The 26,655-nt window shown below is 47.8% G+C and overlaps 1 protein-coding gene across 1 annotated transcript; it reads left to right on the top strand.

Annotated features, from left to right (window-relative positions):
- Positions 1 to 361: 361 nt before the first annotated feature.
- LOC139421688 (zinc finger protein 598) lies at positions 362 to 26,220 on the top strand. The gene is made up of 11 exons (XM_071172782.1): positions 362 to 703; positions 6,391 to 6,503; positions 7,230 to 7,359; positions 7,469 to 7,680; positions 9,119 to 9,336; positions 9,419 to 9,527; positions 12,347 to 12,835; positions 14,648 to 15,594; positions 17,720 to 17,888; positions 20,874 to 21,018; positions 25,225 to 26,220. Exons 1-11 carry the CDS (start codon positions 533 to 535, stop codon positions 25,588 to 25,590), a joined length of 3,069 nt encoding a protein of 1,022 aa, XP_071028883.1. The 5' UTR covers positions 362 to 532; the 3' UTR covers positions 25,591 to 26,220.
- The last annotated feature ends 435 nt before the right edge of the window (positions 26,221 to 26,655 follow it).

The raw sequence follows: 26,655 nt of genomic DNA, 5'->3' as shown, positions 1-26,655 counted from the left end.
ATAGGAGAAGCACAACTACCATTGAACGCAGACAAACCCGTGGACAGTCTATCCTTATGGTTTATACACCAGTAAATCTCTATTGGCGAGGGATAGGAGAAGCACAACTACCATTGAACGCAGACAAACCCGTGGACAGTCTATCCTTATGGTTTATACACCGGTAAATCTCTATTGGCGAGGGATAGGAGAAGCACAGCTACCATTGAACGCAGACAAACCCGTGGACAGTCTATCCTGATGGTTTATACACCAGTAAATCTCTATTGGCGAGGGATAGGAGAAGCACAACTACCATTGAACGCAGACAAACCCGTGGACAGTCTATCCTTATGGTTTATACACCAGTAAATCTCTGCATTGTCGAGTGACTTTAGGACTTCCGTGTCATTACACAAACAGACGATACCTCCTTCTATTGAACTAACAGCCGCTGTTAAACCACCCAGCTACTTCCTGACGTCTGCGATTCAGACCGGAAAACCAACTACAACTCCGGGTTTTAACTCCTTTAAAAAAACAAATAACTACCATGGAATCAACATCTAACAACTACGAGCGGAACTGTGTTCTGTGTTGTCAGGAGCTCGACATCTTCGCCCTGGGGAAATGCGACCACCCGGTGTGTTACCGCTGCTCGACCAAAATGAGGGTGCTGTGCGACCAGAAGTACTGCGCCGTGTGCCGGGAGCAGCTCGACAAGGTAACACCGACTACCGGCCCGACTACTCTACAGCGGGGATGCGCTGGGAACACTGTAGGCCGTGGTATCTGCTCAGCTACGTTTCTAATGATCTCTCACGGACTCTTATCTAACTACTTCAGTTAGGTCGGAGGGGGTTTATTTACTTACTTAGATAGTTATTCGTCAAAGTCAACACATATATTTGTAGTTTGTACGTGGTAATAGGCAGGCACGAGCTAACCCCTCCACACACACACAGTTAAATGACCTAAGAAACGTAATGACTAACGTTAGCTTGAGTGTTATCACAAATAGAACAAAGAGGTGAGTTATAACACATATTTTGGTGTTATTGTCACCAGGTAAGTCGTTTTTGTATTTATGTAGGTAACTAATAAGTATGTAACCGATGCTATAAGGCCATGTAAGGTTGTCTTATGAGAGAGAGCTGTCAGGCTTCATGAAGGGTGGTGGTTATGTAATGGTTTGTAATTTACTACCGGGGACGGGACAGTCACCCCTCCCCGTACCATGGACCTAGCCACAGATGATCCATTATATTGACCAGGGCCCGGTTTCCCGAAAGCGATGGCATTTTGGTTGGACTGTTTAACTATCCTGTCCATCTTTCCTACAACGGCCGATGATGTTACATGCGTTTCCCAAAAACACCACGTAGAGATATCGGTCTGATGGATCGGAAGAAAGGGATCACTGCTCTAGGATAAGTTTTCTCCATTCAAATATGACCTTATTAACATGGTAATTATTTCACAATGCAGACGACGGATCAGCTCCTAGACAGACATTAGGCCTAATGCTTACTCAATAAAAATGCACTAAATCACAGATTTGGCACGTCATTGCTCGCATGTTAGGCTACACATTATATATTTTTGACAAATGACAGATTTTGTGAAAAGTACAAGTAGGAAAATAGAAGTCAATTAATTGAACATGAAATGTAATTTCAATATACTTGAAATGAGCCTATAGCCTAATGTTTAAATTTGAATTGCATTCATCTCATTTTTTTTCATTTGAAATAACTTTTCATACTTCACATCAATTGCAAAGACATTGAGAACTTTGTATTCGTAGTCGACTTTGTTCTGAAGTTATCAGCGTTCAGAAAGACTGATAAGCCATGTGATTCTGTTTGTCTCGTTTAGCAACTCGTCATTTCCAAGTTTCCTAGTTCTGCGGCATGAGGCAGGCATTATGCCCTGTTTACATTGTGAAGGACACTACATGACCAAAAGTATGTGGACACCTGTTCATCCAACATCTCATTCCAAAATCAAGGGCATTAATATGGAGTTGGTCCCCCCCTTTGCTGCTATAACAGTTTCCACTGTTCCTAAGTCCAATGGCGACAAGCTTTACACCACTCCTGCTGACGCTTGGCATTGCGCATGGTGATCTTAGGCTTGTGTGTGGCAGCTCGGCCATGGAATCCCATTTTCATGAAGCTTCCAACGATGTTGCCGTGGTTTTCGCTACGGGACGGCTGGGTTGCCGTGGTATTCGCTACGGGACGGCGGGGATGCCATGTCCGCGGTTTTCCTGAAATTAAGCTACTTTGAAATCAATGTGAAAATGTATTGGTTGCAGGTTTTTCGGACTACTTCTAAATTGCACCGCGGTCGCCATGGCATTTCTCAACAAAAATATATATTTCACTGTGACCTGCTGACTATCAGAGAATCAGGCCAAAGATGTTTATAGCTAATCCAAGAGAGACCACAACCTGTGGTTTGCAATGGGAACAAATGAGTTATAGTTGGCAGAACAAGCAAGGATGGAGGCAGAGCAAAGCACGAGCTCCCAAGATCCTATTGGCTCATTTTATGCGTGTATTTGCATATTTTCATTAGGGAACGCCTACTCTGAAGTGAGGGTGTGCAAAAACTAAATTCGCCTTTGCACTTTTTGGAAACATTGGCAAATGGTGAGGGGAAGAAAAGTCAACTCAACTTAGTCCACTCTGTTCATAGCTGATTTTAGTTTTGGGAGCAGTCAACTGTATTGAGATCAAACGTTTCATTGACGAGAACATTTGCAGAATGTCGGCCAAAATCCATCCCGCTCCATCTTCTCCCACTGGGCTTCCTCTCATCACCATATTTGGTAGTAAGTTGAAACGCCGACCGGATGGGTTTCCTCTCATCACCATATTTGGTAGTGAGTTGAAACGCTGACCGGATGCTTCACATTTATACATCCGGTGAAATATCTGTCTCATTGTTCGATCTGTGATCAAGCAGTGAGGCCAGCTGTTGCTGAGTGAGTGGTGGGGAAGGGGAGGGCCGTAGGGGTGTGTCAGAGTTTCTAAACCCAGAAGTGCAAAATCGCAAGACTTCCGGGAACGCTTTTGAAACACACCAAGCAGACCAGACCGGTTTGGGGTTTGAGAAGTCAATAAATATAAGTGAACAATTCTGGCTTTAGTTGTTCATTTTTTTAATCTAAAGGCGCAATCTAGATTTGAGCTTAAGTCTTAAGTAGTTGAACATGTTATTTCTCCAACCTCATAAAGGTGACAAACTGACACGTTTTCATTTTTGGCAAAAAACAACTTCATCGGCCTCCCGAGTGGCGCAGCTGTCTTAGGGCACTACAGCCACGTCGTCCAGGGGAGGGTTTGACTGGTGGAACATCCTTGGCTCACTGCGCTCTAGCGACTCCTTGTGGTGGGCCCGGGCGCCTGCAAGCTAACCTCGTTTGTCAGTTGAATGGGTTTTCCTCCGACACATTGGTGCGGCTGGCTTCCGGGTAAAACGAGCAGTGTTAAGAAGTAGCTCGTCTTGGCGGGTCATGTTACGAAGGACGCAAGACTTGACCTTCAACCTCCCCCCGAGCTCGTTGGGGAGTTGAGACAAGATCGTAACTACTAATTGGATATCATGAAATTGGGGCGAAAAAGGGGGTAAAAACCCTTTTTCTATGAAAGGCTCATACGCCTTTGATTTGACGGCCTGCACAAGCGCAAAACGACCGTTAAACCTGATGACATGTTTCTGCGTATGAGCTGAGCTAGCCAATGTCGCAATGACATCACCTACAAGCATGAGCTTGGATTTGTATTGGAAAATAAGTTCCTGCCCATGTTCATACGGTCTTTGGGTGAGTTCCTGCCCATGTTCATACGGTCTTTGGGTGAGTTCCTGCCCATGTTCATACGGTCTTTGGGTGAGTTCCTGCCCATGTTCATACGGTCTTTGGGTGAGTTCCTGCCCATGTTCATACGGCCTTTGGGTGAGTTCCTGCCCATGTTCATACGGTCTTTGGGTGAGTTCCTGCCCATCTTCATACGGTCTTTGGGTGAGTTCCTGCCCATCTTCCTACTGTCTTTGGGTGTGCGTTGAGAGAGCGCTGCAGCAGGTAGCTGAGTCACCTGAGTGAGAGGAGACATTTGCTGCCTTCACATGCTAGTCGGAACTAGGAAAGTCTGAAATGTCCGACTTGCTTAACTGGTTGTAGTTATACGCCTCGTTCAATCAGCAAGTCGGACGTTCCTGAGCTTCCAATTCCGACCAGCATGTGAACAGCAGACGCACGTCCTGACAACTGTTTCACCAGTTGTAGTTAGGCTCTTTAATTTGTCATTGTGGAGACAGCTTTTTCCATAAAACATATATCAGTTCTAGCGTGTTAAAGCACTGGAAAACCACTAGGCACTACAGCGCATTAGATACATTCGCTTGTAGGTGGTTTAAACTGCATTGTAATATCGACTCTGCTTGTAGGTGGTTTAAACTGCATTGTAATATCGACCCTGCTTGTAGGTGGTTTAAACTGCATTGTAATATCGACTCTGCTTATGGAAAACCGTATCAAGCGGAGGGTTTTTACGCATGCTCAGTTCTTGGGTCTTGAGTGGAGTTTTGAAGTGGAAGTTATGCAACTCCCTTCCGTGCCTCTGTTATTGGGGAACATGGGGAACAGTCCAGGAGCCTCTGTTATGGGGGAACAGTCCAGGGGCCTCTGTTATGGGGGAACAGTCCAGGGGCCTCTGTTATGGGGGAACAGTCCAGGAGCCTCTGTTATGGGGGAACAGTCCAGGAGCCTCTGTTATGGGGGAACAGTCCAGGAGCCTCTGTTATGGGGGAACAGTCCAGGAGCCTCTGTTATGGGGGAACAGTCCAGGAGCCTCTGTTATTGGGGAACAGTCCAGGGGCCTCTGTTATGGGGGAACAGTCCAGGGGCCTCTGTTATGGGGGAACAGTCCAGGGGCCTCTGTTATGGGGGAACAGCCCAGGGGCCTCTGGGGAACAGTCCAGGGGCCTCTGTTATGGGGGAACAGTCCAGGGGCCTCTGGGGAACAGTCCAGGGGCCTCTGGGGAACAGTCCAGGGGCCTCTGTTATGGGGAACAGTTCACAATGAAACTGACATTACATGTGGAGAATGATACATTTGCAGCTGTTGGCCGTCCAGTAGCCTATTTCTATGCTACTGCAGCCTACCATTTGAGACAGTAAACCTGTGGAAATGACTGTCGTGCTACTGCAGCCTACCATTTGAGACAGTAAACCTGTGGAAATGACTGTCGTGCTACTGCAGCCTACCATTTGAGACAGTAAACATGTGGAAATGACTGTCAAATCAAATCAAATGTATTTATATAGCCCTTCGTACATCAGCTGATATCTCAAAGTGCTATACAGAAACCCAGCCTAAAACCCCAAACAGCAAGCAATGCAGGTGTAGAAGCACGGTGGCTAAAAAAAAACTCCCTAGAAAGGCCGAAACCTAGGAAGAAACCTAGAGAGGAACCAGGCTATGTGGGGTGGCCAGTCCTCTTCTGGCTGTGCCGGGTGGAGATTATAACAGAACATGGCCAAGATGTTCAAATGTTCATAAATGACCAGCATGGTCGAATAATAATAGGGCAGAACAGTGCTACTGTAGCCTACCATTTGAGACAGTAAACCTGTGGAAATGACTGTCGTGCTACTGCAGCCTACCGTTTTAGACAGTAAACCTGTGGAAATGACTCATGCTACTGCAGCCTACCATTTGTGGTATCTTCAACCTAGCCGAGCATTCAGCTAGCTACGGTGGTATCTTCAGCCTAGCCGAGCATTCAGCTAGCTACGGTGGTACCTTCAGCCTAGCCGAGCATTCAGCTAGCTACGGTGGTACCTTCAGCCTAGCCGAGCATTCAGCTAGCTACGGTGGGAGCTTCAACCTAGCCTAGCATTCAGCTAGCTACGGTGGTATCTTCAACCTAGCCTAGCATTCAGCTAGCTACGGTGGGAGCTTCAACCTAGCCTAGCATTCAGCTAGCAAGCTGCTCTGCAGTGCAAGCTAGCTTGACTTGCTATACAATTAGAGAAACTAGTTGAGGAAAAAGTAACTAAACACCTGAAACAATATATTTATCCTGTTTTTTGCAGTCTCCCAAAACAAGTATGGTCTCTGAGACAGATTCTCCATCTCGTTATAAACACTACTCTGGTCTGGTCAGTAGTGGGACTACAGACTGATTTCACTACTCACTTTAACTAGCTGGCTAATCCCTGTCTCTGTTAGTTTGTGAGCTAGTGCCCTAGGGTAGGGTTAGCTTCATTTAACAGCTGTACTTTGATTGTCACTGTAATGTTGGTTGGTATAACAAGTAAAACCCCAAGGGCTTGACCCCAGCTACCAGTGGACAGGTCAGGTAAAGGCTGATTCCCATTGACAGGGTGTTTGTGTCTAGGTGCTGTTTGTGCAGAAGTTGGTGGCGTTCTCCTCTCAGCCCCTCCAGACGCTGCAGGTGGAAAGGAAACATGACATCTACTTTACAGACTCCAAGATATACGCTCAGTTCAGGTACACTGCTTTCTTCCTCCTATCCCTCTCTCCTCTTCCTCCTGGCCCCTCTCCTATCCCTCTCTCCTCTTCCTCCTATCCCTCTCTCCTCTTTCTTCTGGCCCTCTTCCTCTCCTGTCTTCCCCCTGGCCCTCTCTCCTATCCCTCTCTCCTCTTCCCCCTGGCCCTCTCTCCTATCCCTCTCTCCTCTTCCCCCTGGCCCTCTCTCCTCTTCCCCCTGGCCCTCTCTCCTGACCCTCTCTCCTCTTCCCCCTGGCCCTCTCTCCTATCCCTCTCTCCTCTTCCCCCTGGCCCTCTCTCCTATCCCTCTCTCCTCTTCCTCCTGGCCCTCTCTCCTGACCCTCTCTCCTCTTCTTCCTGGCCCTCTCTCCTCTTCCCCCTGGACTGCTCTTCCTCTCCTGTCCCCCTCCTGGCCCTCTCTTCCTCTCCTGGCCCTCTCTTCCTCTCCTGGCCCTCTCTTCCTCTCCTGGCCCTCTCTTCCTCTCCTGGCCCTCTCTTCCTCTCCTGGCCCTCTCTTCCTCTCCTGGCCCTCTCTTCCTCTCCTGGCCCTCTTCCTCTCCTGTCCTCCCCCTGGACCGCTCTTCCTCTCCTGTCTTACCCCTAGACCGCTCTTCCTCTCCTGTCTTCCCCCTGGACCGCTCTTCCTCTCCTGTCCTCCCCCTGGCCCTCTCTATCTACTATCAGTCTCTGTCTGTCTCTTCCTCATGTCTCTCTCTCTGCCTGTAGGACACTGCTGCAGTCTGAGTGTCCTGTGTGTCCAGAGTCTAAAGTCTTCTCAAAGTTTGAGGAGTTGGAGCAGCACATGAGGAAACAGCATGAACTCTTCTGTTGCAAACTCTGTACCAAACACCTGCAGGTAGGTTACCTGTCTGTCTGCCTGTTATACCTGTCTGTCTGCCTGTTATACCTGTCTGTCTGCCTGTTATACCTGTCTGTCTAACATGTAAGTAACCTGTTCCCACCAGATCTTCTCCCATGAGAGGAAGTGGTATAACCGGAAGGATCTGGCACGTCACCGCACCCATGGTGACCCAGATGACACGTCTCACCGCGGACACCCGCTCTGCAAGTTCTGTGATGACCGTTACCTTGACAACGACGAGCTGCTGAAACACCTTCGTAGAGACCATTACTTCTGTCACTTCTGTGATGCTGACGGAGCCCAGGAGTACTACAGGTACACACACACACAACCAGTCACATGTTTGGACAGACACACACACAGAAACACAGACACACACACACACAGTCACATGTTTGGACACACACACACACAACCAGTCACATGTTTGGACAGACACACACACAGAAACACAGACACACACACGTCACATGTTTGGACACACACACACACACGTCACATGTTTGGACACACACACACACACACACACACACGTCACATGTTTGGACACACCTACTCATTCCAGGGTTTTTCTTTATTTTTTACTATTTGGTGTACAGAACACAGCCCTATTTGGTAAAATACCAAGTCCATATTATGTCAAGAACAGCTCAAATAAGCAAAGAGAAACGACAGTCCATCATTACTTTAAGACCTAAAGGTCAGTCAATCTGGAAAATGCCAAGAACTCTGAACGTTTCTTCAAGTGCAGTCTGAGCACTGATGGAGAGATTGTGCGTTCCTGGTGTAACTTGGGCAGTTGTTGTTGCCATCCTGTACCTGTCCCGCAGGTGTGATGTTCGGATGTACCGATCCTGTGCAGGTGTTGTTACACGTGGTCTGCTACTGCGAGGATGATCAGCTGTCCGTCCTGTCTCCCTGTAGCGCTGTCTTAGGCATCTCACAGTACGAACATTGTAATTTATTGCCCTGGCCACATCTGGAGTCCTCATGCCTCCTTGCAGCATGCCTAAGGCACGTTCACGCAGATGAGCAGGGACCCTGGGCATCTTTCTTTTGGTGTTTTTCAGAGTCCATAGAAAGGCCTCTTTAGTGTCCTAAGTTTTCATAACTGTGACCTTAATTGCCTACCGTCTGTAATCTGTTAGTGTATTAACGACCGTTCCACAGGTGCATGTTCATTAATTGTTTATGGTTCATTGAACAAGCATGGGAAACAGTGTTGAAACCCATTGAACAAGCATGGGAAACAGTGTTGAAACCCATTGAACAAGCATGGGAAACAGTGTTTAAACCCATTGAACAAGCATGGGAAACAGTGTTGAAACCCATTGAACAAGCATGGGAAACAGTGTTTAAACCCATTGAACAAGCATGGGAAACAGTGTTGAAACCCATTGAACAAGCATGGGAAACAGTGTTGAAACCCATTGAACAAGCATGGGAAACAGTGTTGAAACCCATTGAACAAGCATGGGAAACAGTGTTGAAACCCATTACAATGAAGATCTGTGAAGTTATTTGGATTTTAACCATTTATCTTTGAAAGACAGGGTCCTGATAAAGGGTTTCTTTTTTTGCTGAGTTTAATTTTTTTTTAACACTGTTTTGGTTACTACATGATTCCAAATGTGTTATTTCATAATTTTGATGTCTTCACTATTATTCTACCAAGTAGAAATTGGTCAAAATTGAGAACCCCCCCCCCCCCGTATCTGTCCTAAACATGTTGTACCCCCCCTTCTCTCCACAGTGACTACCAGTACCTGAGCGAACACTTCCGGGAGGCCCACTACCTGTGTGAGGAGGGGCGCTGTGCTACGGAGCAGTTCACCCACGCCTTCAGGAGCCAGATCGACTACAAGGCCCACAAGGCCTCAGCACACAGCAAGAACCGAGCCGAAGCACGACAGAACCGACACATAGACCTGCAGTTCAGCTATGCCCCTCGCCAGACCCGACGCAACGATGGTGAGACTGGATACTGTGCTTTTCTGTCTAAACAAACTGGATTTCAGGCCTGCTTGGTAACAACACACTGTGTTCCTTCAAGGAGGCATGGTGTCTGGAGAGGACTATGAGGAGGCGAGGTCGGGTCGGGGGGGAAGAGGAAGGAGCCAAGGGAACCAACCGAACACCAGAGGTAGCTGGAGATACAACCGGTCAGTATGACATCATCACTATGAGACCACCATGACATCCGTGACACATCACACTAATCAACTTTAAGTAACGTTAAACCAGTTGATTTCAGTTCATTTGTCCAAAACATTGCTGGGTTGCACCCATTACTCTTATTGATTTCTAGCTAGCGGTGGCTAAAGTTAGCTGATCACTCTCAAGACATGCTAACCTCTCACCATTACAATAACAGGGGAGGTTAGCATTTTATATCATACCTCCAAGACATGCTAACCTCTCACCATTACAATAACAGGGGAGGTTAGCATTTTATATCATACCCCCAAGACATGCTAACCTCTTTGCATTACAATAACAGGGGAGGTTAGCATTTTATATCATACCCCCAAGACATGCTAACCTCTCACCATTACAATAACAGGGGAGGTTAGCATTTTATATCATACCTCCAAGACATGCTAACCTCTCACCATTACTATAACAGGGGATGTTAGCATTTTATATCATACCTCCAAGACATGCTAACCTCTCACCATTACTATAACAGGGGAGGTTAGCATTTTATATCATACCCCCAAGTAACGTAAACTCGCCCCATTCCGTACAAATGTGCGCAACCGCAACATTTAAACGAGGCTACAAAGAAAACTAATGGGACTGTAGCGACTGTGTTGACGGCAATCGGGGGTGTGAACTAGCGTAATTGCTGGACTATTTATTTATTTTATTGAACTTTACACAGCCTTTAAACGAAACACGGCTTGTAACAAAAATAAATAGGCTTTAACGAAACACGGCTTGTAACAAAAATAAATAGGCTTTAACGAAACACGGCTTGTAACAAAAATAAATAGGCTTTAACGAAACACGGCTTGTAACAAAAATAAATAGGCTTTAACGAAACACGGCTTGTAACAAAAATAAATAGGCTTTTAAACTAAACACGTCTTGTAACAAAAATAAATAGGCTTTAACGAAACACGGCTTGTAACAAAAATAAATAGGCTTTTAAACTAAACACGTCTTGTAACAAAAATAAATAGGCTTTAACTAAACACGGCTTGTTACAAAAATAAATAGGCTTTAACGAAACACGGCTTGTAACAAAAATAAATAGGCTTTTAAACTAAACACGTCTTGTAACAAAAATAAATAGGCTTTAACTAAACACGGCTTGTTACAAAAATAAATAGGCTTTTAAACAAAACACGGCTTGTAACAAAAATAAATAGGCTTTAACGAAACACGGCTTGTAACAAAAATTAAACAGTAGCCTACCAAGAAAGTCATTGGTCACGATCTTCCTCCTCCTGTGCACTGAAACCACTGAAGTCATCTCCTTCGGCGTCGGAGTTGAATAGCCTCAGAATTGCTTCATCCGATGTATTACGGTAGGTTTCCATTCAAGCGTTGATCGACATGGTAACGGCTCTATAGTATTGGAGAAAAGTTGAGAAAACTGACCTTCCGTTACATCTCGACGTGTCATGTCGTAACGTACAGCAGCATAAAGCAACTATTTCTGTCTTACAATCTCTCTCCACCAGGTGTAGCACCTCTATCATCCTAGTCATTTTTTTCGTCATCATTGCATGCGATCATCATTCTCGAAGCCGCTGTTTACTTCTAAGATCACTTTAGAACCGCCCTAATAACCCGATTCAAATTCGACACAAACCTTCAAATAGGTATGTAATGACACATTATATAAACTCTTTATAGAGTTTTATTTACATTTTAGAGGCGATAAGGTGATAAGTTGGACAGATCGAGTGAAAAAAGCAATTTTCCCACACGACAACATCTGTCCTTCTCATTATCACGCATTAGTTTCGCTTCCCCACCCGCCATTTTTTTTAAAGACCCGACGGGGCTCAGTGCCTGCTTGAATTATGCAGAAACAGGCAGCGTTTAGGTCATGTAATTGATTTTGTTGGAAAGGGGAGAAATTGTGCTTTTACAATGGTATTGACATTACAGTTGATCTGGAAGTATTACGTTTTGGGGGCGCTAAAATAAAGGCGATGTACGAGTTTACGTGAGTTTACGTTACTTGAAGTAGGCTACCCAACTCTCACCCACAGACACAAACAAACATTATCATGAACACGTAGCCCCAGCTTCACCATCTAAGTTAGCTAGCTAGTCAACTAGCAAGCTAGGCTGTTGGTTTATAAAAACCTAAACAAGTTACAAATGTATCTAGCCAGGCTAATGTTGCTTGCTAGCTAACCATGAGCTAGCTAGCTAGGTAACAGGCGTTTTCAATTTAAAAACTTGCTCAAGACAGTTCACAGGATTTAAACAACTGTAGCCAATTTATTAATTACTACATTTAGCTAACATTAGTTAATCCAGAGATTCTTACCTTTTGCCTGGATTCGTCAGTCTGGTCCAGATCATCACGGCCCTGGTGAGTGGCGTGAAGCTTGACAGGCGTTTCTAGTTCTGTATGATAGCCACATTAGCAGCTAACTAGCATATCATTTTTTGGGGTTGTAAATACAGGCGACTATATTGATACAAGTCACCTTGTCTTAGAGAGATTTACACAGTTATCACAACATCACGCCAGGGTAAACCTCCATGGTTATCACAACATCAGGCCAGGGTGAGCCTCCATGGTTATCACAACATCAGGCCAGGGTGAGCCTCCATGGTTATCACAACAGGGCCAGGGTGAGCCTACACCAAACAGTCCTTATTTGAAATGACTCTAATATCCACAATGAATAAAAATGAATTGTGGATAAACGATTGGAACCGTTTGCGTGTTTCACCAGTGTTTTTGGGGTATTATGACTCTGTGATAGACTATAACAGTGCTGTGTTTTGGTAGTGAGGAGGAGGACAGGGAGTTGGCAGTAGCAGTCAGAGCCTCTTTGATGCAGCAGAGGAGACAGGAGGACGGAGGACGAGACACCCAGGACAGGAGCGCAGCGCCCAAACACCGCAAAGAGGAGAGGATGGAGAGGCCCGAGCGGATGGAGAGGCCCGAGCGGATGGAGAGGCCCGAGCGGATGGAGCGGCCCGAGCGGATGGAGCGGCCCGAGCGGATGGAGCGGCCCGAGCGGATGGAGAGGCCCGAGCGGATGGAGCGGATGGAGAGGCCCGAGCGGATGGAGAGGCCCGAGCGGATGGAGCGGCCCGAGCGGATGGAGCGGCCCGAGCGGATGGAGCGGCCCGAGCGGATGGAGACTGAGGAGAGACACAGGAGTGTTCCTATCAAACCTCCAGCAGAAGCTCCCCCAGTGAGGACCATGAAGAGTAACCCTCTGACAGGAGACGACTTTCCAGCTCTCCTGGGGGCTGCAGCACCCACACTGAGGTACACACACACACACACCCCGAGGTGAAGGTGTATACCAGCTGTGTTATCATTTATGTGTATATTACACTGTAAAGCCCCCCACCGGCCCTCCTGTCCCTGGCCCAGGTCTCTTTGTTGTGATGTATAGTACCAGTCAACAGTTGGGACACCTACTCATTCCAGGGGTTGTCTTTATTTGTACTATTTTCTACGTTGTAGAACAATAATGAAGACGTCAAAACTATGAAATAACACATATGGAATCATGTAGTAACCAAAAAAATGTTAAACAAAATCATAATGATTTTATATTTGAGATTCTTCAAAGATGCCTTGATGACAGCTTTGCACACTCTTGGCATTCTCTCAACCAGCTTCTTGAGGTAGTCACCTGGAATGCTTTTCAATTAACAGGTGTGCCTTGTTAAAAGTTCATTTGTGAAGTTTCTTTCCTTAATGCGTTTGAGCCAATCAGTTGTGTTGTGACACAGTAGGGGTGGGAAACAGAAGATGGCCCTATTTGATAAAAGACCAAGTCCATATTATGTTAAGAACAACTCAAATAAGCAAAGAGAAATGACAGTCCATCATTACTTTAAGACATGAAGGTCAGTCAATACGGAAAATGTCAAGATTCTTCCATGAAAGTTTCTTCAATGCAGTTGCAAAAACCATCATTATGAAGCTGGCTCTCATGAGGACCGCCACAGGAAAGGAAGACCCAGAGTTCCCTCTGCTACAGAGGATAACTGAATTATAGTTACCAGCTTCAGAAATTGCAGCCCAAATAAATGCTTCACAGAATTCAAGTAACAGACATCTCTCAACATCAACTGTTCAGAGGAGATTGTGTGAATCAGGCCTTCATGGTCAAATTGCTGCAGAGAAACCACTACTAAAGGACACGAATAAGAAGAAGAGATTTGCTTGGGCCAAGAAACACGAGCAATGAACATTAGACTGGTGGAAAGCTGTCCTTTGGTCTGATGAGTCCAAATTTGAGATTTCTGGTTCCAACTGCCGTGTCTTTGTGAAATGCAGAGATGGGTGAACGGATGATCTCCGCATGTGTGGTTCCCACCGTGAAGCATGGAGGAGGAGGTGTTTTTTAAAATTCAAGGCACACTTAACCAGCATGGCTACCACAGCATTCTGAAGTGATACGCCATCCCATCTGGTTTGCGCTTAGTGGGACTATATTTTCTTCAACAGGACAATGACCCAACACACCTCCAGGCTGGGTAAGGGCAATTTGATGAAGGAGAGTGATGAAGTGCTGCATCAGATGACCTGGCCTCCACAATCACCTGACTTCAACCAAATTGAGATGGTTTGGGATGAGTCGGACCGCAGAGTGAAGGAAAAGCAGCCAACAAGTGCTCAGCATATGTGGGAACTCCTTCAAGACTGTTGGAAAAGCATTCCAGGTGAAGCTGGTTGAGAGAATGCCAAGACAGTGCAATGCTGTCATCAAGGCAAAAGGTGGCTACTGTTGAAGAATCTCAAATATACAATATATTTAGATTTAACACTTTATGTTATTTCATAGTTTTGATGTCTTCACTTATTAAATAGTAAACATAAAGAAAAACCCTTGAATGAGTAAGTGTGTCCAAACTTTTTACTGGTATTGTATGTTACCGGTATATACATTAATGTGTGTGTTACAGTGTAAAGCCCCCCCCCCAGCCCTCCTGACCCCCCCCCCCCCCCCCCCCCCCCCCCCCAGGTCTCTCTGTAGTGATGTGTATATATTGTGTGTTAGTGTTAAGCCCCCCCAGGTCTCTCTAGTGATGTATGTTATAGGTATATATATTGTGTGTGTTACAGTGTAAAGCCCCCCCCAGCCCTGAAGACTCCAGCCCAGGTCCCTCTGAAGGAGGATGACTTCCCCAGTCTATCTGCTGCCATGGTTATGACCCCCATGACCCCTGCCTACTCCGCCCAACCCAGGAAGCACTCCTCCTTCCAAGAAGAAGACTTCCCCGCCCTGGTCTCTAAGATCCGCCCTCCCAGACCAGCGGGCGGAGCTACCTCAGCCTGGAGCCAAGCCAGCAGCAGCAACACCTCCAAGACGGTCATCCTTCCCTCCTCTTCCTCTAGACCTCCCCCTAACAACCCTCCTCTCCCCCTCCCCGCCGGCCCCCAGCTCCTCTCCTCCTCCTCTTCCTCTCGGAGGAAAAAGCACCCCATCCGCCGCCCCTCCCCCCCATCTGATGATGACAATTGCGTTGCCAAGACGATGCAGGAGCACCGAGCAGTTCCAACCATGTTGGATATCTCCTCTCTTCTCATCGTCAAAGGACCCTCTAAATCTGTCTCTAAGCCCCTCCCATTGACAGCTAAGCCCCTCCCACCAACCGCCAAGCCTCCCCCACTGACAGATAAGCCCCTCCCACTGACCTCTAAGCCCTCCCCTGTGACATCTAACCCCACTCCTATTCCCGCCCCAAGCCCCACATCCAAGACAGCCAAGAAGAAGAAACAGGCCACGCCCCCTCCGTCATCATTTGGGAACCAAGTTCCTGTCCTCATGGAAACGGTCTCCAGGGTACAGAAGGAGAACGTTCCGGAGAGCCACGCCTCCAAGCCACTGGTTGCTATGACGACGGCAACAGTTAAAACCGCTGTAAAAGCAAAGGTCAAAGCAAGTGGATTGGCTAACGGCCACCTGGATAAACCAGTCACAGTGGCCCCCCTCCCTAAAGCCCAGCCGGAACCCCCCCTGGAGGTAGAGGAGGAGTTCCCTGCCCTCATCTCCAAGAAACCTCCCCCAGGTACATAACATAACTATCCCAATTCATATTTGCTCTACACAATACATTTCTATGTGCCAGTTGTGCAGTATTACCCCTGGGGGGGTTGTGCAGTATTACCCCTGGGGGAGTTTTGTGCAGTATTACCCCTGGGGGGGTTTTGTGCAGTATTACCACTGGGGGGGGGGGTTGTGCAGTATTACCCCTGGGGGGGGGGGGGAGGTTGTGCAGTATTACCCCTTGGGGGGTTAGGGGGGTTTTTGTGCAGTATTACCCCTGGGAGGGTTAGGAGTGGTTTTGTGCAGTATTACCCCTGGGGGGGGGGGGGGGGGTGTGCAGTTTTACCCCTGGGGGGGGGGGGGTTTGTGCAGTGTTACCCCTGGGGAGGGGGGGGTTGTGCAGTGTTACCCCTGGGGAGGGTTGTGCAGTATTACCCCTGGGGAGGGTTGTGCAGTATTACCCCTGGGAGGGTTTTTGTGCAGTGTTACCCCTGGGGGGGGGGTTTGTGCAGTTTTACCCCTGGGAGGGTTAGGAGGGTTTTTGTGCAGTATTACCCCTGGGGGGGGTTGTGCAGTATTACCCCTGGGGGGGGTTGTGCAGTATTACCCCTGGGGAGGGTTGTGCAGTATTACCCCTGGGAGGGTTAGGGGGGGTTTTGTGCAGTATTACCCCTGGGGGGTTAGGAGGGGTTTTGTAGTGAGGATGTGTTGGTCTATGAGGGCGTAACGTCTCAGCAGTGAGGATGTAACGTCTCAGCAGTGAGGATGTGTTGGTCTATGAGGGCGTAACGTGTCAGCAGTGAGGATGTGTGTTGGTCTATGAGGGCGTAACGTCTCAGCAGTGAGGATGTGTTGGTCTATGAGGGCGTAACGTCTCAGCAGTGAGGATGTGTTGGTCTATGAGGGCGTAACGTCTCAGCAGTGAGGATGTAACGTCTCAGCAGTGAGGATGTGTTGGTCTATGAGGGCGTAACGTCTCGGCAGTGAGGATGTGTTGGTCTATGAGGGCGTAACGTCTCGGCAGTGAGGATGTGTTGGTCTATGAGGGCGTAACGTCTCAGCAGTGAGGATGTGTTGGTCTATGAGGGCGTAACGTGTCAGCAGTGAGGATGTGTTGGTCTATGAGGGCGTAACGTCTCAGCAGTGAGGATGTGTTGGTCTATGAGGGCGTAACGTCTCAGCAGTGAGGATGTGTTGGTCTATGAGGGCGTAACGTCTCAGCAGTGAGGATGTGTTGGTCTATGAGGGCGTAACGTCTCGGCAGTGAGGATGTGTTGGTCTATGAGGGCGTAACGTCTCAGCAGTGAGGATGTCTTGGTCTATGAGGGCGTAACGTCTCAGCAGTGAGGATGTGTTGGTCTATGAGGGCGTAACGTCTCAGCAGTGAGGATGTGTTGGTCTATGAGGGCGTAACGTGTTGGTCTATGAGGGCGTAACGTCTCAGCAGTGAGGATGTGTTGGTCTATGAGGGCGTAACGTCTCAGCAGTGAGGATGTGTTGGTCTATGAGGGCGTAACGTCTCAGCAGTGAGGATGTGTTGGTCTATGAGGGCGTAACGTCTCAGCAGTGAGGATGTGTTGGTCTATGAGGGCGTAACGTCTCAGCAGTGAGGATGTGTTGGTCTATGAGGGCGTAACGTCTCAGCAGTGAGGATGTGTTGGTCTATGAGGGCGTAGCGTCAGCAGTTTGGACCTCAGCCATTTTATTTATTGACATTTAAGTATAAATCTTTTAGCCAATTGCATGGCGAATCATTGTTCTATCTAAACCGCTGTGAAATATGTATGCAATAACCAAAAATATTGTATATTCAGTTGTTTTGATGCTGGTGTTGAACACCGAAAGTAAAAGACGCAGAAACTAAACATAAGAACAGGGAGCATAGAAATAGGTCACAGAACAGTCCTACCGCTTCTTAGACTTGCCGTCAATGATAATGACAGATCTTTAACATAATTTTCTATGTGAATTTAGTTGTGTGACCAAAGTTCCAAATTGCAGCTTTAAGTTGGGGTTATGGATGATAGTAACAGTGATAATGTAGTGATGTTGACAATGCTGTTTGTCTCTAGGTTTTAAGTTGGGGTTATGGATGAAAGTAACTGTGATAATGTAGTGATGTTGACCATGCTGTTTGTCTCCTCCAGGCTTTAAAAGTTCCTTCGTCCTGAAGAGTTCTGCCCCCCGCAGTAACCTGTCCCCCCCTCGCCCCGGCCAGGGCAGCGCCACCCCTCCCAGTAAGCCCCCCCCAGGGTTTACCGGCATCCCCCTCAACAGCAACGTGGTGGAGCCTGCCCCCCCTGCATCCAGCCCCCGGTGAGACAGACAGACCAGACATCACCTTTACAGACCAACCATCACATCACCTTTACAGACCAACCATCACATCACCTTTACAGACCAGCCATCACCTTTACAGACCAGCCATCACCTTTACAGACCAGCCATCACCTTTACAGACCAGACATCACCTTTACAGACCAGACATCACCTTTACAGACCAACCATCACATCACCTTTACAGACCAACCATCACATCACCTTTACAGACCAGACATCACCTTTACAGACCAGACATAACCTTTACAGACGAGACATCACCTTTACAGACCAGACATCACCTTTACAGACCAACCATCACATCACCTTTACAGACCAACCATCACATCACCTTTACAGACCAGACATCACCTTTACAGACCAGACATCACCTTTACAGACCAGACATCACCTTTACAGACCAGACATCACCTTTACAGACCAGACATCACATCACCTTTACAGACCAACCATCACATCACCTTTACAGACCAGACATCACCTTTACAGACCAACCATCACATCACCTTTACAGACCAACCATCACCTTTACAGACCAGACATCACCTTTACAGACCAACCATCACATCACCTTTACAGACCAGACATCACCTTTACAGACCAGACATCACCTTTACAGATCAGACATCACCTTTACAGACCAACCATCACATCACCTTTACAGACCAACCATCACCTTTACAGACCAACCATCACATCACCTTTACATACCAACCATCACATCACCTTTACATACCAACCATCACATCACCTTTACATACCAACCATTACATCACCTTTACAGACTAGACATCACCTTTACAGACTAGACATCACCTTTACAGACCAACCATCACATCACCTTTACAGACCAGACATCACATCACCTTTACAGACCAGGCATCACATCACCTTTACAGACCAGGCATCACATCACCTTTACAGACCAGGCATCACATCACCTTTACAGACCAGGCATCACATCACCTTTACAGACCAGGCATCACATCACCTTTACAGACCAGGCATCACATCACCTTTACAGACCAGGCATCACATCACCTTTACAGACCAGGCATCACATCACCTTTACAGACCAGGCATCACATCACCTTTACAGACCAGGCATCACATCACCTTTACAGACCAGGCATCACATCACCTTTACAGACCAGGCATCACATCACCTTTACAGACCAGGCATCACCTTTACAGACTAGATGTGACGGTCACATCACCTTTACAGACCAGACATCACATCACCTTTACAGACCAGACATCACATCACCTTTACAGACCAACCATTACATCACCTTTACAGACTAGACATCACCTTTACAGACTATATGTGACGGTCACATCACCTTTACAGACCAGACATCACCTTTACAGACCAACCATCACATCACCTTTACAGACCAGACATCGCCTTTAGACTAGACATCACCTTTAGATCAACCATCACATCACCTTTAGAGACCAGACATCACCTTACCTTTACAGACCAACCATCACATCACCTTTACAGACTAGACATCGCCTTTAGACTAGACATCTCCTTTAGATCAACCATCACATCCCCTTTACGGACTAACCGTCACATCCCCTATACAGACTAACCGTCACATCCCCTTTAGACTAACCGTCACATCCCCTTTACAGACCAGACGTCACATCCCCTTTACAGACCAGACGTCACCTTTACAGACTAACCGTCACATCACCTTTACAGACTAACCGTCACATCACCTTTACAGACCAGACGTCACATCACCTTTACAGACCAGACGCCACATCACCTTTACAGACCAGACGCCACATCACCTTTTCAGACCAGTCACAGACCACTACATCACATTTACAGACCAGACAGACCACCACCTTTACACACACCAGACAGACCACCACCTTTACACACACCAGACAGGCCACCACCTTTACACACACCAGACAGGCCACCACCTTTACACACACCAGACAGGCCACCACCTTTACACACACCAGACAGGCCACCACCTTTACACACACCAGACAGGCCACCACCTTTACAGACACCAGACAGGCCACCACCTTTACAGACACCAGACAGGCCACCACCTTTACAGACACCAGACAGGCCACCACCTTTACAGACACCAGACAGGCCACCACCTTTACACACACAAGACAGGCCACCACCTTTACACACACCAGACAGGCCGCCACCTTTACACACACCAGACAGGCCGCCACCTTTACAGACAAGACAGGCCGCCACCTTTACAGACACCAGACAGGCCACCACCTTTACACACACCAGACAGGCCACCACCTTTACAGACACAAGACAGGCCACCACCTTTACACACACCAGACAGGCCACCACCTTTACATACACAAGACAGGCCACCACCTTTACAGACACCAGACAGACCACCACCTTTACACACACCAGACACAAGACAGGCTAACACCTTTACAGACACAAGACAGGCTAACACCTTTACAGACACCAGACAGGCCACCACCTTTACACACACCAGACAGGCCACTACCTTTACAGACACAAGACAGGCCACCACCTTTACAGACACCAGACAGACCACCACCTTTACACACACCAGACACAAGACAGGCTAACACCTTTACAGACACCAGACAGGCCACCACCTTTACACACACCAGACAGGCCACTACCTTTACAGACACCAGACAGACCACAACCTTTACACACACCAGACACAAGACAGGCTAACACCTTTACAGACACCAGACAGGCCACCACCTTTACAGACACCAGACAGGCCACCACCTTTACAGACACCAGACAGGCCACCACCTTTACAGACACCAGACAGGCCACTACCTTTACAGACACCAGACAGGCCACTACCTTTACAGACACCAGACACCAGACAGGCCACCACCTTTACAGACACAACAACACATATTTGATTCAAACTGTGTGTTCTAAATGACTCCATATGGGGGGGGGGTGTTCAGCTCTCCCCAGTCCCCGGGGGTGTACCTGGCTCCAGAGAACTTCCAGCAGAGGAACATGGAACTGATCCAGTCCATTAAGAACCTCCTGCAGAACGACCAGTCACGATTCAACCAGTTCAAGGACTACTCTGGACAGTTTAGACAGGTAAGGCCTGACTCCTAACCTTAACCCCTAACCTTGACTCCTAACCTTGACTCCTAACCTTAACCCCTCTAACCCTGACTCCTAACCTTAACCCCTCTAACCCTGACTCCTAACCTTAACCCCCCTAACCCTGACTCCTAACCTTAACCCCCTAACCCTGACTCCTAACCTTAACCCCCCCTAACCCTGACTCCTAACCTTAACCCCCCTAACCCTGACTCCTAACCTTAACCCCCCTAACCCTGACTCCTAACCTTAACCCCCCTAACCCTGACTCCTAACCTTAACCCCCCTAACCCTGACTCCTAACCTTAACCCCCCTAACCCTGACTCCTAACCTTAACCCCCCTAACCCTGACTCCTAACCTTAACCCCCCTAACCCTGACTCCTAACCTTAACCCCCCTAACCCTGACTCCTAACCTTAACCCCCCTAACCCTGACTCCTAACCTTAACCCCCTAACCCTGACTCCTAACCTTAACCCCCTAACCCTGACTCCTAACCTTAACCCCCTAACCCTGACTCCTAACCTTAACCCCCCTAACCCTGACTCCTAACCTTAACCCCCTAACCCTGACTCCTAACCTTAACCCCCTAACCCTGACTCCTAACCTTAACCCCCTAACCCTGACTCCTAACCTTAACCCCCCTAATCCTGACTCCTAACCCTGACTCCAAACACTCAGTAAGGCCAGCAGACTAATATTCCTATAGACCCAGTAAGACCAGCAGGCTAATGTTCCTATAGACTCAGTAAGACCAGCAGGCTAATGTTCCTATAGACTTAGTAAGAACGGCAGGCTAATGTTCCTATAGACCCAGTAAGACCGGCAGGCTAATGTTCCTATAGACCCAGTAAGACCGGCAGGCTAATGTTCCTATAGACCCAGTAAGACCAGCAGGCTAATGTTCCTATAGTCCCAGTAAGACCAGCAGGCTAATATTCCTATAGACCCAGTAAGACCAGCAGGCTAATATTCCTATAGACCCAGTAAGACCAGCAGGCTAATATTCCTATAGACCCAGTAAGACCATCAGGCTAATGTTCCTATAGACCCAGTAAGACCAGCAGCCGAATGTTCCTATAGACCCAGTAAGACCAGCAGGCTAATGTTCCTATAGACCCAGTAAGACCAGCAGGCTAATATTCCTATAGATCCAGTAAGACCAGCAGGCTAATGTTCCTATAGACCCAGTAAGACCAGCAGGCTAATGTTCCTATAGACCCAGTAAGACCAGCAGGCTAATATTCCTATAGACCCAGTAAGACCAGCAGGCTAATGTTCCTATAGACCAGCAGGCTAATGTTCCTATAGACCAGCAGGCTAATGTTCCTATAGACCAGCAGGCTAATGTTCCTATAGACCAGCAGGCTAATGTTCCTATAGACCCAGTAAGACCAGCAGGCTAATGTTCCTATAGACCAGCAGGCTAATGTTCCTATAGACTCAGTAAGACCAGCAGGCTAATGTTCCTATAGACCCAGTAAGACCAGCAGGCTAATGTTCCTATAGACCCAGTAAGACCAGCAGGCTAATGTTCCTATAGACTCAGTAAGACCAGCAGGCTAATGTTCCTATAGACCCAGTAAGACCAGCAGGCTAATGTTCCTATAGACCCAGTAAGACCAGCAGGCTAATGTTCCTATAGACCCAGTAAGACCAGCAGGCTAATGTTCCTATAGACCCAGTAAGACCAGCAGGCTAATGTTCCTATAGACCCAGTAAGACCAGCAGGCTAATGTTCCTATAGACCCAGTAAGACCAGCAGGCTAATGTTCCTATAGACCCAGTAAGACCAGCAGGCTAATGTTCCTATAGACCCAGTAAGACCAGCAGGCTAATGTTCCTATAGACCCAGTAAGACCAGCAGGCTAATGTTCCTATAGACCCAGTAAGACCAGCAGGCTAATGTTCCTATAGACCCAGTAAGACCAGCAGGCTAATGTTCCTATAGACCCAGTAAGACCAGCAGGCTAATGTTCCTATAGACCCAGTAAGACCAGCAGGCTAATGTTCCTATAGACCCAGTAAGACCAGCAGGCTAATGTTCCTATAGACCAGCAGGCTAATGTTCCTATAGACCAGCAGGCTAATATTCCTATAGACCAGCAGGCTAATGTTCCTATAGACCAGCAGGCTAATGTTCCTATAGACCAGCAGGCTAATGTTCCTATAGACCAGCAGGCTAATGTTCCTATAGACCCAGTAAGACCAGCAGGCTAATGTTCCTATAGACCAGCAGGCTAATATTCCTATAGACCCAGTAAGACCAGCAGGCTAATGTTCCTATAGACCAGCAGGCTAATGTTCCTATAGACCAGCAGGCTAATGTTCCTATAGACCAGCAGGCTAATGTTCCTATAGACCAGCAGGCTAATGTTCCTATAGACCCAGTAAGACCAGCAGGCTAATGTTCCTATAGACCAGCAGGCTAATGTTCCTATAGACCCAGTAAGACCAGCAGGCTAATGTTCCTATAGACCCAGTAAGACCAGCAGGCTAATGTTCCTATAGACCCAGTAAGACCAGCAGGCTAATATTCCTATAGACCCAGTAAGACCAGCAGGCTAATGTTCCTATAGACCCAGTAAGACCAGCAGGCTAATGTTCCTATAGACTCAGTAAGACCAGCAGGCTAATGTTCCTATAGACCCAGTAAGACCAGCAGGCTAATGTTCCTATAGACCCAGTAAGACCAGCAAGCTAATGTTCCTATAGACCAGCAGGCTAATGTTCCTATAGACCAGCAGGCTAATGTTCCTATAGACCCAGTAAGACCAGCAGGCTAATGTTCCTATAGACCCAGTAAGACCAGCAGGCTAATGTTCCTATAGACCCAGTAAAACCAGCAGGCTAATGTTCCTATAGACCCAGTAAGACCAGCAGGCTAATGTTCCTATAGACCCAGTAAGACCAGCAGGCTAATGTTCCTATAGACCCAGTAAGACCGGCAGGCTAATGTTCCTATAGACTCAGTAAGACCGGCAGGCTAATGTTCCTATAGACCCAGTAAGACCAGCAGGCTAATGTTCCTATAGACCCAGTAAGACCAGCAGGCTAATGTTCCTATAGACCCAGTAAGACCAGCAGGCTAATGTTCCTATAGACCCAGTAAGACCAGCAGGCTAATGTTCCTATAGACCCAGTAAGACCGGCAGGCTAATGTTCCTATAGACTCAGTAAGACCAGCAGGCTAATGTTCCTATAGACCCAGTAAGACCAGCAGGCTAATGTTCCTATAGACCCAGTAAGACCAGCAGGCTAATGTTCCTATAGACCCAGTAAGACCAGCAGGCTAATGTTCCTATAGACCCAGTAAGACCAGCAGGCTAATGTTCCTATAGACCCAGTAAGACCAGCAGGCTAATGTTCCTATAGACTCAGTAAGACCAGCAGGCTAATGTTCCTATAGACTCAGTAAGACCAGCAGGCTAATGTTCCTATAGACTCAGTAAGACCAGCAGGCTAATGTTCCTATAGACCCAGTAAGACCAGCAGGCTAATGTTCCTATAGACCCAGTAAGACCAGCAGGCTAATGTTCCTATAGACCCAGTAAGACCAGCAGGCTAATGTTCCTATAGACCCAGTAAGACCAGCAGGCTAATGTTCCTATAGACCCAGTAAGACCAGCAGGCTAATGTTCCTATAGACCCAGTAAGACCAGCAGGCTAATGTTCCTATAGACCCAGTAAGACCAGCAGGCTAATGTTCCTATAGACCCAGTAAGACCAGCAGGCTAATGTTCCTATAGACCCAGTAAGACCAGCAGGCTAGTCTATTTTTATTGATACGAAACTGTTTATAAAAGTTGTATTTAAACGTGTACGTGACGCAGCAGCAGCATGTTGCCATGGGGACAGTGAAGTCGGTAACATCTCTCTCTCTCTAACAGGGTCTGATGTAGACCCTAACATCTCTCTCTAACATCTCTCTCTCTCTAACAGGGTCTGATGTAGACCCTAACATCTCTCTCTCTCTAACAGGGTCTGATGTAGACCCTAACCCTAACATATCTCTCTCTCTAACAGGGTCTGATGTAGACCCTAACCCTAACATCTCTCTCTCTCTAACAGGGTCTGATGTAGACCCTAACCCTAACATATCTCTCTCTCTAACAGGGTCTGATGTAGACCCTAACATCTCTCTCTCTCTAACAGGGTCTGATGTAGACCCTAACCCTAACATCTCTCTCTCTCTAACAGGGTCTGATGACAGCCGTGCTGTACCACCAGAGCTGTAGGACTCTGTTAGGGGACAACTTTGGCGGCGTCTTCAATGAGCTGCTGGTGCTACTTCCTGACACGAGGAAACAGCAGGAGCTGCTGACGGCCCACGCAGACGACCGGGCCATGGAAAGACAGGGAGGGGGCGGGACCAGGAAGAACAGGAAGAGTGCCTGGCAGACCCCCTCCAGCGCCATCTCTAATGCAGCCGCGCTGGACTGCCAGGTATGCCCCACCTGCTGCCAGGTGCTGGACCCTAAAGACTTCAACTCCCATAAGACCTTGCACCTGGGGGACAACGAGGACTTCCCCTCCCTGCAGGACATCAGCCGCATCATCAGCTAGCCCTGGCCTGGGACAGACATGCGCACTGCCCAATCACAGCCCTGCCTGTTGCCATTCAGGGGGAGCCTGTTTCCATGGTGACCATGGCCAGAGAGGACGTTGGGTAGTGTATTTGATGGCGAGGCTGGGGCCAGCAGGAGGTTGAACTGAATTCTGGTTGCCAGATGTTGACCTGATTCCCGGTGTGATTCCGGCTGGACCTGGACCCAGCCTGGCGACCCGAACCTGGAGGGCCCTACAAGTACCACATGTTGTGTATTAATAAGAAGAATGGTTCTATATATTTGATTTTTCTCCCCCTCTCTTCTGATCACATTTCCATGTTGTTGATAAAGTGTTGAAGGAGTGACGCGTTGGTTGTTTTATCAGGTTTGATGACTGAGGAGAGTTTATTAAGTCAGACCCTCTACTACTCCCTCGGAGACAGTCAGACCCTCTACTACTCCCTCGGAGACAGTCAGACCCTCTACTACTCCCTCGGAGACAGTCAGACCCTCTACTACTCCCTCGGAGACAGTCAGACCCTCTACTACTCCCTCGGAGACAGTCAGACCCTCTACTACTCCCTCGGAGACAGTCAGACCCTCTACTACTCCCTCGGAGACAGTCAGACCCTCTACTACTCCCTCGGAGACACAGTCGGAGACAGACCCTCTACTACTCCCTCGGAGACAGTCAGACCCTCTACTACTCCCTCGGAGACAGTCAGACCCTCTACTACTCCCTCGGAGACAGTCAGACCCTCTACTACTCCCTCGGAGACAGTCAGACCCTCTACTACTCCCTCGGAGACAGTCAGACCCTCTACTACTCCCTCGGAGACAGTCAGACCCTCTACTACTCCCTCGGAGACAGTCAGACCCTCTACTACTCCCTCGGAGACAGTCAGACCCTCTACTACTCCCTCGGAGACAGTCAGACCCTCTACTACTCCCTCGGAGACAGTCAGAACCTCTACTACTCCCTCGGAGACAGTCAGACCCTCTACTACTCCCTCGGAGACAGTCAGACCCTCTACTACTCCCTCGGAGACAGTCAGACCCTCTACTACTCCCTCGGAGACAG

Source organism: Oncorhynchus clarkii, chromosome 12 (assembly GCF_045791955.1).
Source record: "Oncorhynchus clarkii lewisi isolate Uvic-CL-2024 chromosome 12, UVic_Ocla_1.0, whole genome shotgun sequence".
NCBI classification, from domain to species: domain Eukaryota; kingdom Metazoa; phylum Chordata; class Actinopteri; order Salmoniformes; family Salmonidae; genus Oncorhynchus; species Oncorhynchus clarkii.
This window is presented reverse-complemented; position numbering and strand designations above follow the sequence as displayed.